At 43.8% G+C, this 16,917-nt stretch overlaps 1 protein-coding gene across 2 annotated transcripts in view; it reads right to left on the reverse strand.

Annotated features, from left to right (window-relative positions):
• Positions 1-16,917, reverse strand: part of LOC144705259 (Pseudouridine synthase family protein) — a 60,589-nt gene that overhangs the window by 13,262 nt on the left and 30,410 nt on the right. For both annotated transcript variants that reach the window (XM_078577846.1, XM_078577847.1), the window contains exons 8-12: positions 12,641-12,713; positions 12,365-12,476; positions 11,447-11,507; positions 11,237-11,367; positions 7,638-7,755 (exon numbers count right to left, since the gene is read on the reverse strand). In XM_078577846.1, coding sequence (XP_078433972.1) covers positions 7,638-7,755; positions 11,237-11,367; positions 11,447-11,507; positions 12,365-12,476; positions 12,641-12,713 — 495 coding nt within the window. The remainder of the gene's footprint in view (positions 1-7,637; positions 7,756-11,236; positions 11,368-11,446; positions 11,508-12,364; positions 12,477-12,640; positions 12,714-16,917) is intronic.

Consider the following 16,917-nt stretch of genomic DNA (forward strand, 5'->3'; position numbering starts at 1 on the left):
GACTCAATGGTTCACCTCGTTGCAATATGAGACCAAGGCCAATGGTACCTTTCAGGCACCGAAGAACTTGATGCACAGCCTGCAAGTGAAGAGATAGTTTAGGTTGATGCATCAATTGACTAAGAAAATTAACAGAGTAGGATACATCTGGTCGGGTATATGCAAATTTTATAAGTTTACCAACTAGCCATTGACACGATGGTGAATCAGTATCTGGATCACAGGGATCATTGTTAAGTTTTCTTTACACCTCTAGAGGGTTATAAATATGTTGGCATTGCAGGTGACCTGTTTCATCCAGTAGGTGATATATATACTTCTGTTGAGAAAGCGTGATACCACTAGATGAGCGGGACACTTCGATGCCCAAAATAAGAGTGCCTAAGCACGTGATTCCTATGGAATCACTACCGATGATTATAATGTCATCAACATACACAATCCGAATAACCACATGCCCAGGTGAGGTGTGACAATAGAAGAGAGTGATCTCCATTACATGTCGATCGTTAAGGGTTTGCATAGCTTCAGTAAATTTCTCAAACCAGGCTTGATGGTGATTTTTTCGGCGATATAGCGACTTTCTCAAACGACACACTTGGTCCGGGAGGTATATCATATCCAGGGAGTGAGAATTCCGACTGCGTTCATTTTGGCTACAGGGGCAAATGTTTCCATATAGTTGACTCCTCATTTTTTTGGTGTAGCCTTGGCAACCAGTTGGGCTGTATACAGTTCCAAGTGACCATTGGCTGTATATTACCGGTATAAACCCATCAACAGATAATCGGCTTCTTCCCAGGAGGAAGAGACACGACGTACCCAGTGTGATTGGCATGAAGAGAAACCATTTCAACATCCATTGCCTGTTTCCACTGTGGATGATTGAGAGCCTCCGGAACATTCCGAGGTAACTGTTATTTTTTGGAGATTCAATAGAAACGTCTTATGTGTCAGTGAGACTGATAAGTCTCAGGTAAAGACTTACCAAAGTAAGAGAAGTCGTCCAACTTCAGTTGCACGTGGCAACTGAGACCGCACGTGCGAAATTTGAATAAGTCGCGGGAAAAGACTATAAAAAGAGGAGCGGGAAGGGACAGAGGGAGGAAGTTTGTTATTCGTCCCAAGGCGGAAGGAGATCCTCCCCGCGGAGCAGGTTGAAGCCGATCCGGTCAACCTACTCAAGATCTACCTGCGAGACTGGTGTACAGGCTCTTCGCAAGGAGATCGAAGCTTTTATTATCGCTCGTTCGAAAAAAGAGAATGTCTATGATGCAAATGAGGACTGGGTAGGCACACGCCCTATAAATGTCGTTGACCTACGGTCCCTTGGAACGAACGAAGGGTTAGGCAGGTAATACAGGCCCTCTGACTTCCAGCTATCGGAAACCTCAAAACCCTCTTGGATAATAGCCGAAAAGCCACCTTTTTATCCGCTCCTTAAGTCGCACGTCGCGCCTGGATCTACAAAAGTCTGACTACAACTAAGGCCATTCATGGTGTCGTCGGAAGCGGCCTAAGCAGTAGCTTGCGTGTAAATAACTCTATTAAGCCGATGGAAAGTACTTCAGTCGTTGGTACCACCTTACAGGAGGCGTGAGTACTTCGCTATGTTTATAGAACGACGAGGCGCGCTAAGCGTCGCCCGCTCGTAAACGCTCACTCGCGCCTCAGACCTCCGTCGGACGAACGTTGTTTGCTCCTAAAGTCGCCCCGTCGGAACCTTAACTTACTGCTTGTGGAGCAGACCAATGGAGTAACTACTGGATATGGAGCCTGTGGTAGAGCCCATATCGGAGTGAAGAAAAAATCCTCGCTCGTCGCGTCTGAATCTTAATATATTCACCGCTTCCGCGCCTAACGTAACTCTACTACCAAGGAGCTTGCAACCCAAGCACGCTGCGCCCCTTCTTCAATTTGAATAGCTTAACATTCCCTGATGATATCAATTTCATTTTCATATTACTGAGAAGATCTTTACCATGCACCTATTGTGGAACCTATATTCAAGTTCTATCGCTTATTATAGCTGAAGGATTGAATCAAGACGCAATCCTAACAGAGACATTCTAGAAGGTCAGAATATCAGTGAGGGGATAAGGAGTAGTCTAAGTGTAGAGAGCCCCATCTTGAGGAGAGGATGGAGGAGGATTGGACATCAGGGTAGGAATGGGGGATGACTGAACAACTGGGGAAGACCGGGCTCTCAGGATCAGAGCATTCCCTGGCACCAGTCTCCAAAGGGGGCCGAAAGAGTTGGTTTAGAGATCAAATTTGTTTCAGAGAACTGAGTCCAGAGGAGAGCAGATGTGAGGGAACATATAGCCAGGAGATGTAGTGATTGCTACTTCTGACTCATGGGGGAACCCTCATAATAGAAGCGACTTTTGCATTTGAGAATACCCAAGAAATACGCAACTCAGTGCCCGAGGGATTAACTTGTTGGTCTGATGATGGTATAAATGGACATAACACTCACAACCAAAGATGCGAAAAGGCAAAGGATGATGAGGCATAGCTTGGGGTATGATGTCTGAAGGAGTTCTAACGGAGTTTGGCCACCAAGTGAGGGGTTGGATGATCTATTAATGAAATGAAAAGATAACAATGCTGCCTCCCCCCATAAGGTTGGTGGAACCTTACTCTGAATTTTAAGCTCTCATGTTTTTTCCCAGAATATGCCCAGCTTGCACTCTGACCCACCATGCTGTTGGGGGTACAAGGACATGATGATTCATGAAGAATTTCTAGATCCTTAAACAGGGAGGTGGTTTTAGAGGTGATGAATTTCTGTCCATTATCTGTACAGAACCATTTAATCTTGGTATAAAATTGGCACAAAACCATACTAATGAAATCAAGAATGATGTTAGGGACCTCAGAGAGATGAATTCAGCTGAAGCGGCTTACATCATCAATAAGGATAAGGAACCATATAAAGCCAATGTGTTTCTGTAAATAGAGCTGGACCCCAGACATCACAGTGTATAATTTCAAAAAAATTCTCAGAATGAGACAGAGTGGAAGGATAAATAGTAGATTTATGTTTTGCCAGAGTACACATATGACAAATAAAGGTATCCAATTTAAATCCCTCATAGAGAGTAGGAAGAGTTGTTTTTAAAACATGAAATGACGGATGACCAAGCTTTCAATGAAGTAACCATAGACGCTCCTCCCCAGACAACACAGCAGTAGACGGCATATCAGAGCAATCAGGTAATAGAGTTGATGCAGTGCAGTAGTAGAGGCCATCCAGGATCCTAGCTAGCCCACGCTTCAGGCCCGTGACCTTGTCACATAAAAGCATCAATCCCATCAAAGATAAGCATATAGGAAGAGATGCTAGATAATATTTGAACGGAGATAAAACTGACAAATAAGTTTGGGACATGTAAGACATGGGTAAGCAGTCCAATAGGTTTAACTTCAATGCTAACAGTTCCCGTGGAAGTCAATAACGTACGTCAGCAGTTTGAAATTGCTTAGTGCTACTGGATGGTTCATATGTTTTAAATAGAGTTTGTAGGATCATATGATCAGCAGCACTAGTATAAGATCAATAGATCAGAATAGTGACAGGATTTGTAGTAACAGAGAAGCAAGAAGGAATACCTGACTGGACCAGTGAGGTGGACCCGATAATTTCCATATTTTTCACCTAGTGATGCAGTTGTAGTTCTTCTTTGACTTTGTCCATCTCACTTGGAGGATTTTGCATATCAGGCTGGGAGTATGATCAATGTTTTCATATATGTGAGTTACGCTATTGATGTGGACATTTGATGCCAAGGCAGGGCGACCATGGATCTTCCAACAGGTGTCCTTAGTGTGATGCCAAGGCAGGGGGATGACTTTGTCCTTAGTGTCCTTTGCTTTAGACTGATAGGATCTTTTTTCATTTTGGGTTTCCAGATGCTGGGGTAGGGTGTTGACTTTGAGACTGGTGTTCTTGGGGCATTCATCCCCCTGCTATGGGCTTGACTAGACAAGCAGAAGTTTCTATAGTGTTCTGACTTTGAACAACAAACCGCCTTACGATGTACATATCTAGATGACTGTGTCTTCAAAGCCAAGTTTGTGTTCCTGGTTGAACAACTGTGACCAGGCATTCACAAATTCAGGATGCAGACCAACAAGGTAGCGGTACACACAATCACGAAGAACTTACTCTCAGTCAATAGAGTGAAAAGTGGGTGGACGATGGAAGTTGATCTCCTTAAACGAGGCTAGGAGTTCGTTTGCATACTCCAGGGCAGTTCCCTGTTCCTCGAGAAGGCGCATAGATCAATCCACCAGGACTACTAAAGTAGATTCGTCATCTCATTTTGAATAACATTTCTGAATAACATCCCATATTTCCCTATCAGTTTCATAATCCATATAGTTCTGACTGACGAAAGGCAGAGATCATTGAATCTAGGAGCCATGTAAAAAGAATGTCTTCTTCGCATATCCACTAGGTATAATTCTTATCCTCACAAAGGGGAGGATCGGTGGTCAGGTGATAGGCTTGACCTCGAGGACGTAGAGTAATTTGGGCATACTTACTCCATTGATAGAGATTATGTCCAAGAAAAAGGTTCCTAGGAGCTACTTGAGGAAAACGAGCATACCATTTATCCCCTAAGAGGGCAAGTGAAGGACTGGTATCCCTACCTAGTATACTTTCTTCCATGGACACGGGTATAATCAGTTGTCGAAACTGAAACTGAGAATGAGTATTTATCAAGAAGAGGAGATAGAACGAACACACCTGGAGGTTCAAGTATAGGTAGAGGCAGCAGGATGGCAATAGGAGGACTCAGCTGGGTGCAGCAGGATAAGTAGGCTCCCAGAGTTCAAACCGTAAGTTACGTTTTTTGCTAACTGCTGCAGGAGACTGTGATTTCTGATGAGTATGTCTGTTAGTGAGTCTGTCTGGGATGTTGAAATCGTTAATGGGCCAAATCTATTGGCAGTGATCCAAAAAATGATGGGCCGACTTGAGAAGATGGACCCATCTTTACGAATATCGATAGGTTCAACTTTTAAGGCAGCACCTGGCTGGATACCAGCAGTGGAGATCAATGGCAGAAGGCGATATCAGCAGCGGCCATGGCAATTCTAAAGCAGCACCTGGCTGGCTGGATGGCAATTTTGAGGCGATTATGATGCTTTTTAGCGGCAATGTAGGGCTGCCAACAGCTGATACGTGCAGGAACAACGGCGTTTGCTGGCGATGGTGAAGGGCGGTGACTGCCTGGCAATGGTGAGTGACGGCGGCGATGTAGGGCAGACCGGATTCCAGAAGAGCCAAGTCAGTTGATGATGATCTTCTCAGGGCGTGATCTTCGCAGGACTATTTTCACAGGACTTTGCAAGCTCTGGAACCATGTCAATCGAGAAGATACTCGTAGGATCAATCATAAAAATGTACTTGTTTTGTGATAAATATATACGCACAAAACTACAATGGTAATGTTCAACGGCTATATTTGTCTGCAATAACGTGTGGTCACCGATAACGGCTATAACTGATAATAATAATGAAATACCATGTGAAGGTTGGAATATAAACTAATGATTCATTGAATAGATGCTCCATCAAAAACTTAAAAGAACTGGATATGTGTGTTAAAATGTGCATCAGGTTAGGTTGCTTTGAGTCAGTCAAGTTAGATATTTTTCCATCTGCCCACTTTCTTCATCTATGTCTTCTTCTCTTAACCAACCTAGAAAGATGAAACACCCCAACGATGGATTAATCCATCAGAGTGATCGCTGTAAGTATGAAAACTAGTTCACTCGTTAGAGCAATCCATTTTTTACTCTCGATATGAAGAGCCCTTGGTGGGCTTCCCATGTTGATGCCACGTCTATGTAGCCCGGAACCTGCCATTGCTTTAAAGTCATGCGAAAACATAGAGTGATCATAAGTTATATAGCTACACCACAGCTCCAGTTTCCTTGGCTCCTTTGACCAAGGAACCCCAGTATGAGTAGGGTGGATCTGTTTTCTTGACACCAGTCTCATTGTTTAGGAAAGCAGTCTAGCAGCATCTAGGAATGTGAGATCTCCAATGCAGCTTATTGGAAAACTCTAATTCAAGACTTTGATGTCAGAGGGACATAAGAGAATACCTTGTTTCCAGCAGATCAAGGAGTAGGGGATGGAGTCACAGGAGGTGGAAGTGTTGTTGGGACACCTTCTGGCTGGTCCGCTGGCAGCTGGTAGTGACATGAAAAAATAAAATGCCCTGGAGGGGGCATGAAAAAGTCATGGCAAGAGAGAAAAGCTTATTGATTACCCTCTCGTCCATTATTTTACTTGCTGAAGTCTCACAGATGGAAATACAGGTAGCTACAATGCAGGCAAAACAGGAAAAAAGTGACCAGGAGGAGATGAGAACCATCATTTTGATGAGATTCCCCTCTGATACAGAAAAATTACATTTTGATGAGATTCCCCTTTCGTCGAGCACTCATGTTAGGCGTCTCAAAACATCCAGAACTGCATATCTTAGATACTGTTTTATGAGCCAAGAAATTGCCAACTATACAGCGAGGAAGTATCTCCTTTTATCAAATGAAACAGTGATCCCAAAGTTGTTTGAATTGTTAAAGCAAACTGGCAGCTAATTCTGTAGCAGAGAAAGCATCAGAGGATGTTGTTTGATTGGGTCAATGCTCTGATATCATGAAGAATTCTCCGGGAGAGAGATTGCCAGAAGAGCTTCTGGAGAGGAGAGAAAGGAAGGAAGCAAACAACCATCTTCATTGGTTCATTGAATATTATGGTACCTTTTACTAGGTACTTAGATAAAGAGAGAAATACTGATATGATCCACCAGAAGGTCTATGTCCGTAAGCGCACCGGACTCGGGCCCGACAAGCTAGCACCGGCCCACGATGCCTCTTCCCCTACTTAAGGAGGAGCACCGGCATGACAAGGGGCAGGCATCCACAAGTGAGTTCAACCTCCTCCCACCTTAGCCCTGCTCTCTTTCTCTCTCTCCTCGTCCTCATCCCTCTCCATCGCTCTCGCAGGTCAACTCTCCTCTCCCTCCGGATCCGACCTGCGGCAACTCTCCTCGGCAACCCTTCCCGTTTCTTCCCCACTCCACCCCGGGAACCTCTCTCCCTCCTTCTCTCTCTCTTGTCTCTCCTTTTCTATCGGTGAATTTGGGAACAATTGAGATCTTTATCAATCGGTTTCGTTCGAGCTACATCGAGATCTTATCAAATACAAGAAAGAGAAAATAGAGAAGGAATGGTCGCGAACATTAAGATTTCATACAGTTTAATTGAGGGCGCATGTGCCAAAACATGCACATGCAAACAAAAAATCAGTCTACACAAAATACAAAAAAGGAGAATAAATCAGAAACAATAATACCCTTGCCATTCATATTTGCATATTTTGAATCCTTCAAAAATTCTTTTGATAAATTTTCAGGATGCAAATTTTCTCTTTTCTACCCTCAAAAGTTTCACAAATCCATACCCTGCTAAACATATAAAGGTTTGGTTTCTTCAAAAGTTATTCAGCTACATTCTCTGCACATCTACCCGTACGATAAACCTGAAGGGAGCATAAATGGTAGCTCACAAAGGTCGAAAAAATAAATATTAACGCCATCGAAAGCAGTACTTACATTGGAAGACTCTTGACCTTGACCGATCATAAACACTACAGCAACCATGAACCGAACTTGATGCCACAGAAAAGCACTACCCTTAATTGTCATTGCCCAGAGCTCATCATAACCAGATCTACACATCAAATAAAATAAATAGTATCCTAATTTTATTTCGCAAAACTTCCAATCCAAAATGAGATGAGAGCGTAATATAACAACAAAGATGACAAGGGTATTAAATTTAATGTTGGAGGTACCAGAGTCGTGTAAAAGGCTTTCCTGTTAATTAGTTTCATTGAATTAAAAATAGAAAGCATCATCAAATGATAAACTTTTACAGGGCACAGCTCACCTGGAAAGATGTTCATCGAAACCTTGAAAAATGTTTCAAAGTAAATGAAAACATGAGTTGGAAAGACCCAAACCAGGACAGAAGTGCAGACATAATTCATATAACCATGAGAGCACCTACTAGATCCTGTCATGTCAGGTACCAGGTCCTGCCTTATAATGGCGGCCGTCTAAAGGCCACAGACTGATAGCCTGTCATAGAGACAAGTGACTGGAAGATTTGATGCGAAGGTTTCTATGGAAAGGCTTAGAGTTGGAGGGGGGGAGGAGGCTTGCCCTCGTATCTTGGGACACGGTCTGTAGACCAGTCAACCAAGGGCGAACCTTGCCCTTTTAGCCAAATGGGTGGGCCAACTTATGGGATCTGAATTCTGGAAATCAAGGTCTTCAAGGAAAATTACAGACCATGGCTGGACTAGGAGCATCGCGCTGCTCTGAGCCAAGGGGCATCTGAATTCTGGAAGGGCATGAGGCAAGTTTTTCCTCGAGTTCAAGAATTTTTTGCAGCCTAGCTGGGCGACAGAACCACTTTCCGCTATTGGTTGGATGCTTGGTCTGCTTGAGGCCCCTTATGTGCAGAGTTCCCACGGCTGTTTGACTTTGCGAGGATGCCCAAGAACACGGTTAGGGACAGTCGGGACAGCACATGGAACTTATTGTTAGTCGGCAACTTGTCAGCAAAAAGGGTGGAGGATTATAAGAAGATGCAGCAGTCCTTGCTGCATATGCGATCTGAGATCTGGGCTCAAGATGGGTGGATGTGGTCAGGCAAACCCGTCTCCATCAGGGGTGCATATGTACAGATCAGACATAGACAAGCAGAGGAGGAACCGTCGACCATCAATGCATGCCGAGTTCTATGGAAGCTAAAGATCCCCCTAAAAGTGCAGCTATTTGAGCGGCTGCTGCTTAGACAAAAATTAGTGACATGAGCCTTCAGGAAGAGATGGTTACCGGCAGGCGAAGAGGACTGTTCACATATTTTCCTTGAATGCCTGCTCGATAGAAAAGCTTGGGCCAGTAGGGTACCCAGAGAAGTCCATCTAGGACTCACAACGGGATGGGGTACCCAGAGGGTGAGAAGGAGGATGGCTGTTTGCTGCGTTCTGGGCCATATGGCTGCATCTCAATGAGGTCATCTTCAAAGGACGAGAGGTCAGCTTAGCCTTCACATGGAAAATTGATAACTTAGTTAGTTTTAAGCCCTTTTAACTCAGTGGTAGAGTAATGTCATGGCAAGGCGTAAGTCAACGGATTTGGTTTGGAGAGAGGTGAACGGAGGTTGTGGGGACCCCTTGGGTCTAGGCTATATTTATAGTTTTCTCTTTATTTACCATGCAGGGAGGAACATTAGGTCTGGCCATGAAAGACTCCACCACTGTTTGGCCTCCTGCAGTGACCCTAGTGCCGGGTTAGACCTGAAGGTTAGTTGCGAGTGATGGTACACTCGCAATGAATGTAAGATTTAGCTTCAACTCAATCCAGCTCTGTTAACAATCACTTCCTAAATTTACTGTATATCAAATGTGTGAGGTTTTGTTCAAAGATAGTTGGAAAATAAGAGAGAATGGAGATTATGAGAGTACCGTAAAAATTTGAGAATGTATCTCTAAGGTGGAGATCACATTTACAATACAAATGTAATCCACCAACTACGATTCAGATCTTCCAAGCATAGTAGCGAAACAAATGCAAGTTACAATGGAGGTTTAGGAAAATATGCATCTCACAGGACCTAAGTTGTAACTTAAGCAGTAAACTAAATTTGAGAGAAATTTAATATTTTTCTTGAGGCAACAACATATCTGAAGGCATCCTGAGATTTGCAGACAAGCAATCAGCCATCACTAGTATCTCCAAACACAAGAATGGCATATTTCCGCACCATTTCATAAAAGCTGCTGCACATTAATAGGCTAAGAGAGAGGGGAAATCCTCTCACTAGTACACTCCAAAGATTGACTCTATTCCGGATGATTAAATAGGCCCTGCCTCACGCTAAGACATGACAAGACTAAATCTGATTAAAGAAGAACTGCAAAAAATGCACAAAAGCTCTATGTTACCAAAGTAATGACAAACTCAGTCTCAAAACATCGGCTTTATGAATCCCATTAGGAAACAAGAGGGTGTTAAGATGGGAATCCATACAATCCCCAAAAGATGACATAAGAAAACTCGATTTTCCTTCTGCAAATAAGGAGCTTCAGCCCCTATTGACGACTGGTCTTTTCCTTTTACAATCTCTAACCATTCCATGCTTTCCTGCTTGGGGTTCCGGAAGTCTTTACCAAAGAAGAATGTGACCCCCTGACCAACCAGAAAATGCCATGGAAGACTGTTACAAGCTGGCCTTACACAATAATCAACCTTGCTCGGATAGAGAATTCCAAGAATTTTAGAAAGTAGAGGGTCAAGCAATAATCAATGCAAAGGCAATCTAAAACCCTCAAGAGTTGTCCACAAGAGTGGAATCTGTAATTGTTTCTAAATATAGTAAGTGATCCAAGAAAAATATCATATCTGGTTGGTCAAGAAGAGATAGGTAAGGGGAATGGGAGCCAGATCGATCTCCCCCCAGTGATAGCTGAGGACCAGCCAGAATAGGAACTCCCTCGTCGACTAGCTGGAGTATCTCCAGCTCCCGTCAACTGCCACAATCTTGAAACATGATTGATCCCCTCCTGACATCACCTCTTGCTTTATTTGTAGCAAGAGGATCCTAAACAACCTTATTCAATGATGGTCTGTGCAGCTTCCCGTTGCACATGCGGGATGATGCCACCTACTCTATGTCTCATGATAGATACCCAGCCTTAGAAGGACACTGTCAAAGACTGCCCCAGAGTCTCACCATGCAAGCCATGAGTCTCTTCACATGCAGAGTTAGATAACATTGGATCGAATGCAGATGAAATTAATATATAAAGAGTCAGACTTCAAATACTGAGGAGATGCAAGTCTTTCTAAAAAAAGGTTATTTGGGACAAGAATGTAAGCTAAAATGGAAAGATGTTACATTCCTTGAATTGCATCACTAATCAGCCGTAAAACAAGAGGAAAATGCAGACTCAATGAAAAGTGTAACAAGAAGCCAACTAACGCAAACTATCACAGTACATTTTACCAATACAATTGATAACCCTTGAGGAAACTATAGCATTGTAGATGTATTCCAAAAGTCTCTTCTTTAAAAGAAACTACTGGAAATAAAGCAAAATCTCTTTTGACAAAGCTCAAACCATCCAGACAGAACCTTTTACCTTTCACAGCAAGGAGAAATATCAAATGATAGAATTTCTCTAACATAGTTTTTAACATTTTCTGCATCCATCTTGCAAAAATTCCTGAAATCATGAACTCCAACAAACTTCTTGGCGGCATTACTCATTTCCTGATGTCATGAACAGGACAGTGTGAACGTTGGGACTTGAAGGGAGCAGGAGACATCAACAGTTGAGAAAAGAACAAACCACTATATCAAGAGAGCCTCTCCAGAAAAAATACCTATACTCTCTGCCCAAGCAACTAAACCTGCAAAGTATGTGCACTTCATCAAGCAAACATCATTGGCCTCAAAAGGAAACACCACGACAGCCACATTCAGACATTAGATAATGAAAAGCATATTGAAACAGGGCCAAACGTTTTGGTTTGCCTATAAGGATTTTTTTATAATTTGGCTGTTTAGTGAACAGGGAAAAACATGACTTCTCCCATCGGAAGTCATGCAGAAGATATTTAATAAAAAGCAACATTAGCATCGCATAGTATTGAATACTCAGGCCGCTTTACAGAGTCTTATACCTCAAGTTATAAGGCAAAGTACGATGAATAGGCAAGTAAATATAAAAGTAAGCATCCCCCCTATCACCTCCGCCATAAAAAGGACAGACACGTCAATATTACTAACTCATGTGAGAATGTTCCTACCCCACCTTGAAACGCGATTAACGGTTAGGGTAAGGGATTATCATGATTTTGGATAAGTAGGCCATCTGCTGTAGGGGCTGAGAATTACCTATTTGGGATCTCAGAGTGTTCAGACTACTGTAATCAGATCGTGCGTGAGGATTTTATCCTTCTTAGTTCATTGATTTATCTTTCTCTTTTGCTCCTGTGTTTTCTACCCTTGTTCTCTTGAGTTAAGCAGTGAGCAGGTGAAAGCTAAATTTTTTTGAAATAATAAGACTAATTCTAAGAGCAAACAAATTTAAATTCAAGACTGTGACAATTTTTGTTAAACATCGGGTAACTCAAAACATAAAATGTAAATTCAGCGAGCAAAACAAATTTAAGATGCTATTTCTAAAATCAAGACCATTATATCTCTTCATCAGACTCAAATTTAGCATTGTACGATTTCAGGTTAAAATGTTTGCGACTCAAACCTTGCATGAAAATGGGATGGAATCACAGCCCACCCTGTAACTCTTATATCGTTTGGCAAAGCCTTATTGAGTACCTTGACGTAATCAATTTCCTCATCTGGCATCATTTTAACTGAAAAATCACAGTAATAACTATTAATCAATAGCAAATGGACAATTTTCATTTTCAGCACAAAATCTCTAAACTTGAGTCCACTGAAAGAGGATAATAAATATCAAAATATGATCAAGGGAACAGATCAGATATTCATTTTCTTAAAAAGTACAGGCACATACCACAGGTTTCTGTTTTGTTGATCACATCAGCTGATGTTTCTTTCATTTTTGAACGTACATAGAGTGCAACTACCTACATTTCATATACGTGATTGGATACAAGCATCAGACGTTGAAAAAAAGTTCACCATACAACATCACACAAAGCAATTTGAACACATATATTTCTCAGCCTCGTCCAACTGTGAGTAAATGAATTTCACATTTAATTCTAGAGAACCACAACATTTAAAGCATCAAAGTTTATCGACATATTTTGCTCTTATCACATGATGAATCTGATGAGGTTTAGACCTGGCTAACCTATGCTGGAAGGCCTAATCACAAAGATACTGGGCCAGCAGAAGGGACAGCAGACTAGTGAACAACAAGAGACTGGTTAAAGAAGGCAAGGAATAGAAACAGAATCACCGCCTTGTGAGGTAGGGGTTTCTCACAATATTCTCACAACATTTGTTCATTTTGTGGGAAATAGCAGGAGGATAACCAACCTGATTTTGACGGCACAAGAAAGAAGCCAAGAGTATCTGGGAACTCAAGCTGTTGGCAGGGCACTGACAAATCATTTGAAAAGTTTCTCACAAGAAGGGGCTAGACCTAAAAGGAAGTGGAGTGGAAGAGGAGCAACTCGGCTGAAGCTAGAACAACAGGGAAAGCTGGTGCGCCTTTTCTCAAAGGCAGAAGTCCGAGCTTCCATCAAGGAACTGTACAGAGGAGCCCCAGGGCAGGATGGTCTCCCAGTTTCATTTTAAAGCGCATTTTGGGTGACGGTCAAGACAGAGGTTATGGCCACGATATTGGAGCTTTGGCAAGGAAATTTCGATTAGAAAGTGAAGACAAGAAGAAAGAACAATTCTTGATACACAAACAAAGATATTACAAGGGGTTTTATAGGGAGCCCTAATGGGCTAATAATAGAAAGGGCCCTTAATGGGCTAATAATAGAAAGAAGAAAAGAAAGGAAAGGAGACAATAATGTCAACACTCCCCCTCAAGCTGGAGCGTGGATGTTTTCCACACCCAGCTTGGAACAGAGCTCCTCAAACCGAGGGGCATGAAGCCCTTTGGTGAAGATGTCTGCAAGCTGTTCAGCTGACGGAACATATGGCGTGCAGAAATTTCCCGACTCAAGCTTCTCTTTAATGAAATGTCGATCGATCTCAATGTGTTTTGTACGATCATGCTGGACGGGATCATGAGCAATGCTGATAGCCGATTTGTTGTCACAGAACAGCTGAACAGGGGAAGAAACCGGACACTTTAGTTCACGAAGCAGTTGGGTAATCCAAAGTGCTTCACAAAGACCATGCGCAAGGGCACGGAACTCCGCTTCAGCACTTGATCGAGAGACCACTTTCTGTTTCTTACTCCTCCAAGTAATAAGATTACCTCCCAAGAAGGTGCAGTACCCAGAGGTCGACCGACGATCAACCACAGATCCTGCATAATCGGCATCAGTGTAGACTTCTAGACGCAGACCACTGTGACGACGAAACATTAAACCACGGCCAATGGTGCCCTTCAAGAAACGGAGGAGGCGATGGGCAGCATGAAGATGACTCATTCGAGGGTTCTGCATAAACTGACTTAGAACACCCACTGCATATGCAATGTCGGGACGGGTGTGGGTGAGATAGAGCAGTTTGCCCACAAGTCTTCGATATTGTCCGGGCTCAGCCGGATCTTCATTCTCATCCGCACCAAGTCGATGACTCACATCAATCGGTGTCGAAATAGGCTTGGAGTCTTCCTTTCCCAGCTCGCAAAGAAGATCCACTGTATATTTCCGCTGACAGATGAAAATCTCACTCGAAGAATAAGCCACCTCAATACCAAGAAAATATCATAATGGGCCAAGATGACGTATGGCAAACTCCGACGACAGATACATAGCCAGATGAGTAATGGACTCCGTATCATCACCCGTGATGATAATGTCATCCACGTACACGAGAAGAATAGCCACTCCACCGGACGTGGAATGACGGTAGAAAAGCGTGTGATCTCCATTACACTGACGGTATCCCCGGTTCTTCATGGCCATGGTGAAACGGCCAAACCAAGCACGAGGAGATTGCTTCAAAACGTACAGCGCTTTCTTCAGGCGACAAACAACTGAACTCGGAGTAGACGGCACTAAGGAGGCATATCCAGGAGGTAAGGCCATATAGATCTCCTCAGACAAATCACCATGAAGAAAAGCATTCTTGACATCATATTGCTGCAATATCCAGCCCCGATCGGCAGCAAGAGCCAAGAGAATCCGGACAGTGTTCATCTTGGCCACAAGGGCAAACGTTTCCTGATAATCAATGCCATACTGTTGGGTGAACCCTTGCGCCACAACACGTGCCTTGTGTCTTTCAATAGAGCCGTCGGAATTGTGCTTTACAGCATAAACCCAACGACTGCCAACCAAGTGCTTGCCCGGCGGTAGTGGAACCAGATCCCATGTGTCATTTAGGGCAAGTGCTTGTAGCTCCTCCTCCATTGCCCAACGCCAATGAGGAAGAGAGAGGGCTACGTCCACCGTCTTTGGAAGGGAGATACTGTCAAGGGAGGTGAGAAGAGCATGGTAGGATGGGGAAAGACGATGAGATGAGATGGATGCGGCTAATGGATACAATGGAGAAGGATGAGGGCAAGACACAAGTGCTAATGAAGGATTTTCAAGAGGAGTGGATGAGGAGTGTAAATAAGAAAATGATTCTCTTAATTTGAGAATAGTGATTACAAGGGTTTATATAGGGGGCCCTAATGGGCCAAAGATAGAAGGGGCCAAATATAGAGAGGGTCAAACATAGAGAGGGCCAAATAATGCTCAACACTCCCCCTCAAGCTGGAGCGTGGATGTTTTCCACACCCAGCTTGGAACAGAGCTCTTCAAACCGAGGAGCATGAAGCCCTTTGGTGAAGATATCTGCTAGCTGTTCAGCGGACGGAACATATGGCGTGCAAAAATTTCCCGATTCAAGCTTCTCTTTGATGAAATGACGATCAATCTCGATGTGCTTTGTACGGTCATGCTGAACGGGATCATGAGCAATGCTAATCGCCGATTTGTTGTCGCAGAACAGCTGGACAGAGAGCTAACTGGACACCGTAGTTCCGGAGGAGCTTGGTAATCCAAAGTGCCGCAAAGACCATGGGCCAGAGCACGGAACTCCGCTTCAGCACTCGGCGGGAGACCACCTTTGCTTCTTACTCCTCCACGTAATCAAGTTGCCGCCCAAGAAGGTGCAATAGCCCGATGTGGACCGTCGGTCGGCAGAGCCTGCATAATCAGCATCAGTGTAGACTTCTAGACGCATGCCTGTATGACGACGAAACAGTAGTCCACGACCAATGGTGCCCTTCAGAAACCGGAGGAGACGATGAGCAGCATGAAGATGACTCTTGCGAGTCTGCATAAACTGACTCAGAACACCCACTGAGTAAGCAATGTCTGGGCGAGTGTGGGTGAGATAAATCAGTTTGCCCACCAGTCTTCTATATTGTCCGGGTTCAGCAAGCTCCTCATTCTCGTTGGCACCGAGTCGATGGTTCGCATCAATCGGTGTCGAAATAGGCTTGGAATCCTCCTTTCCAAGCTCGCAGAGAAGATCCACCGTATACTTTCTCTGACAAATAAAAATCCCGCTCGAAGAATATGCCACCTCTATGCCAAGAAAATACCTCAACGGGCCAAGATGGCGAATAGCAAACTCCGACGAGAGATACATGGCCAGCTCAGTAATGGTCGCCGTATCATCACCCGTAATAATGATGTCATCCATGTACACAAGCAGAATAGCGACTCCCCCTGACGTGGAATGGCGGTAGGAGAGGGTGTGAGCTCCATTACACCGATAGCCACGGCGCTTCATGGCGTCGTGAAACGACCAAACCACGCTCGAGGAGATTGCTTCAAGCCATATAGTGCTTTCTTCAGGCGACAGACAACAGAATTCGGAGACGACGGCACTAAAGAAGTATAGCCTGGAGGTAATGCCATGTAGATCTCCTCAGTCAAATCGCCATGCAGAAAAGCATTCTTCACATCATATTGCTGCAAAGTCCAGCCACGATCCGCAGCAAGAGCCAAGAGGATCCGCACCGTATTCAGCTTGGCAACGGGGGCAAATGTCGCCTGATAATCAATGCCATGCTTCTGAGTAAACCCCTGCGCCACAACCCGAGCTTTGTGCCTCTCAATAGAACCGTCGGAATTATGCTTCACAGCATAAACCCAACGGTTACCCACTAGATGCTTCCCGGCGGTAGAGGAACCAAATCCA

This window comes from Wolffia australiana, chromosome 7 (genome assembly GCF_029677425.1).
Source record: "Wolffia australiana isolate 7733 chromosome 7, ASM2967742v1".
NCBI lineage: Eukaryota > Viridiplantae > Streptophyta > Magnoliopsida > Alismatales > Araceae > Wolffia > Wolffia australiana.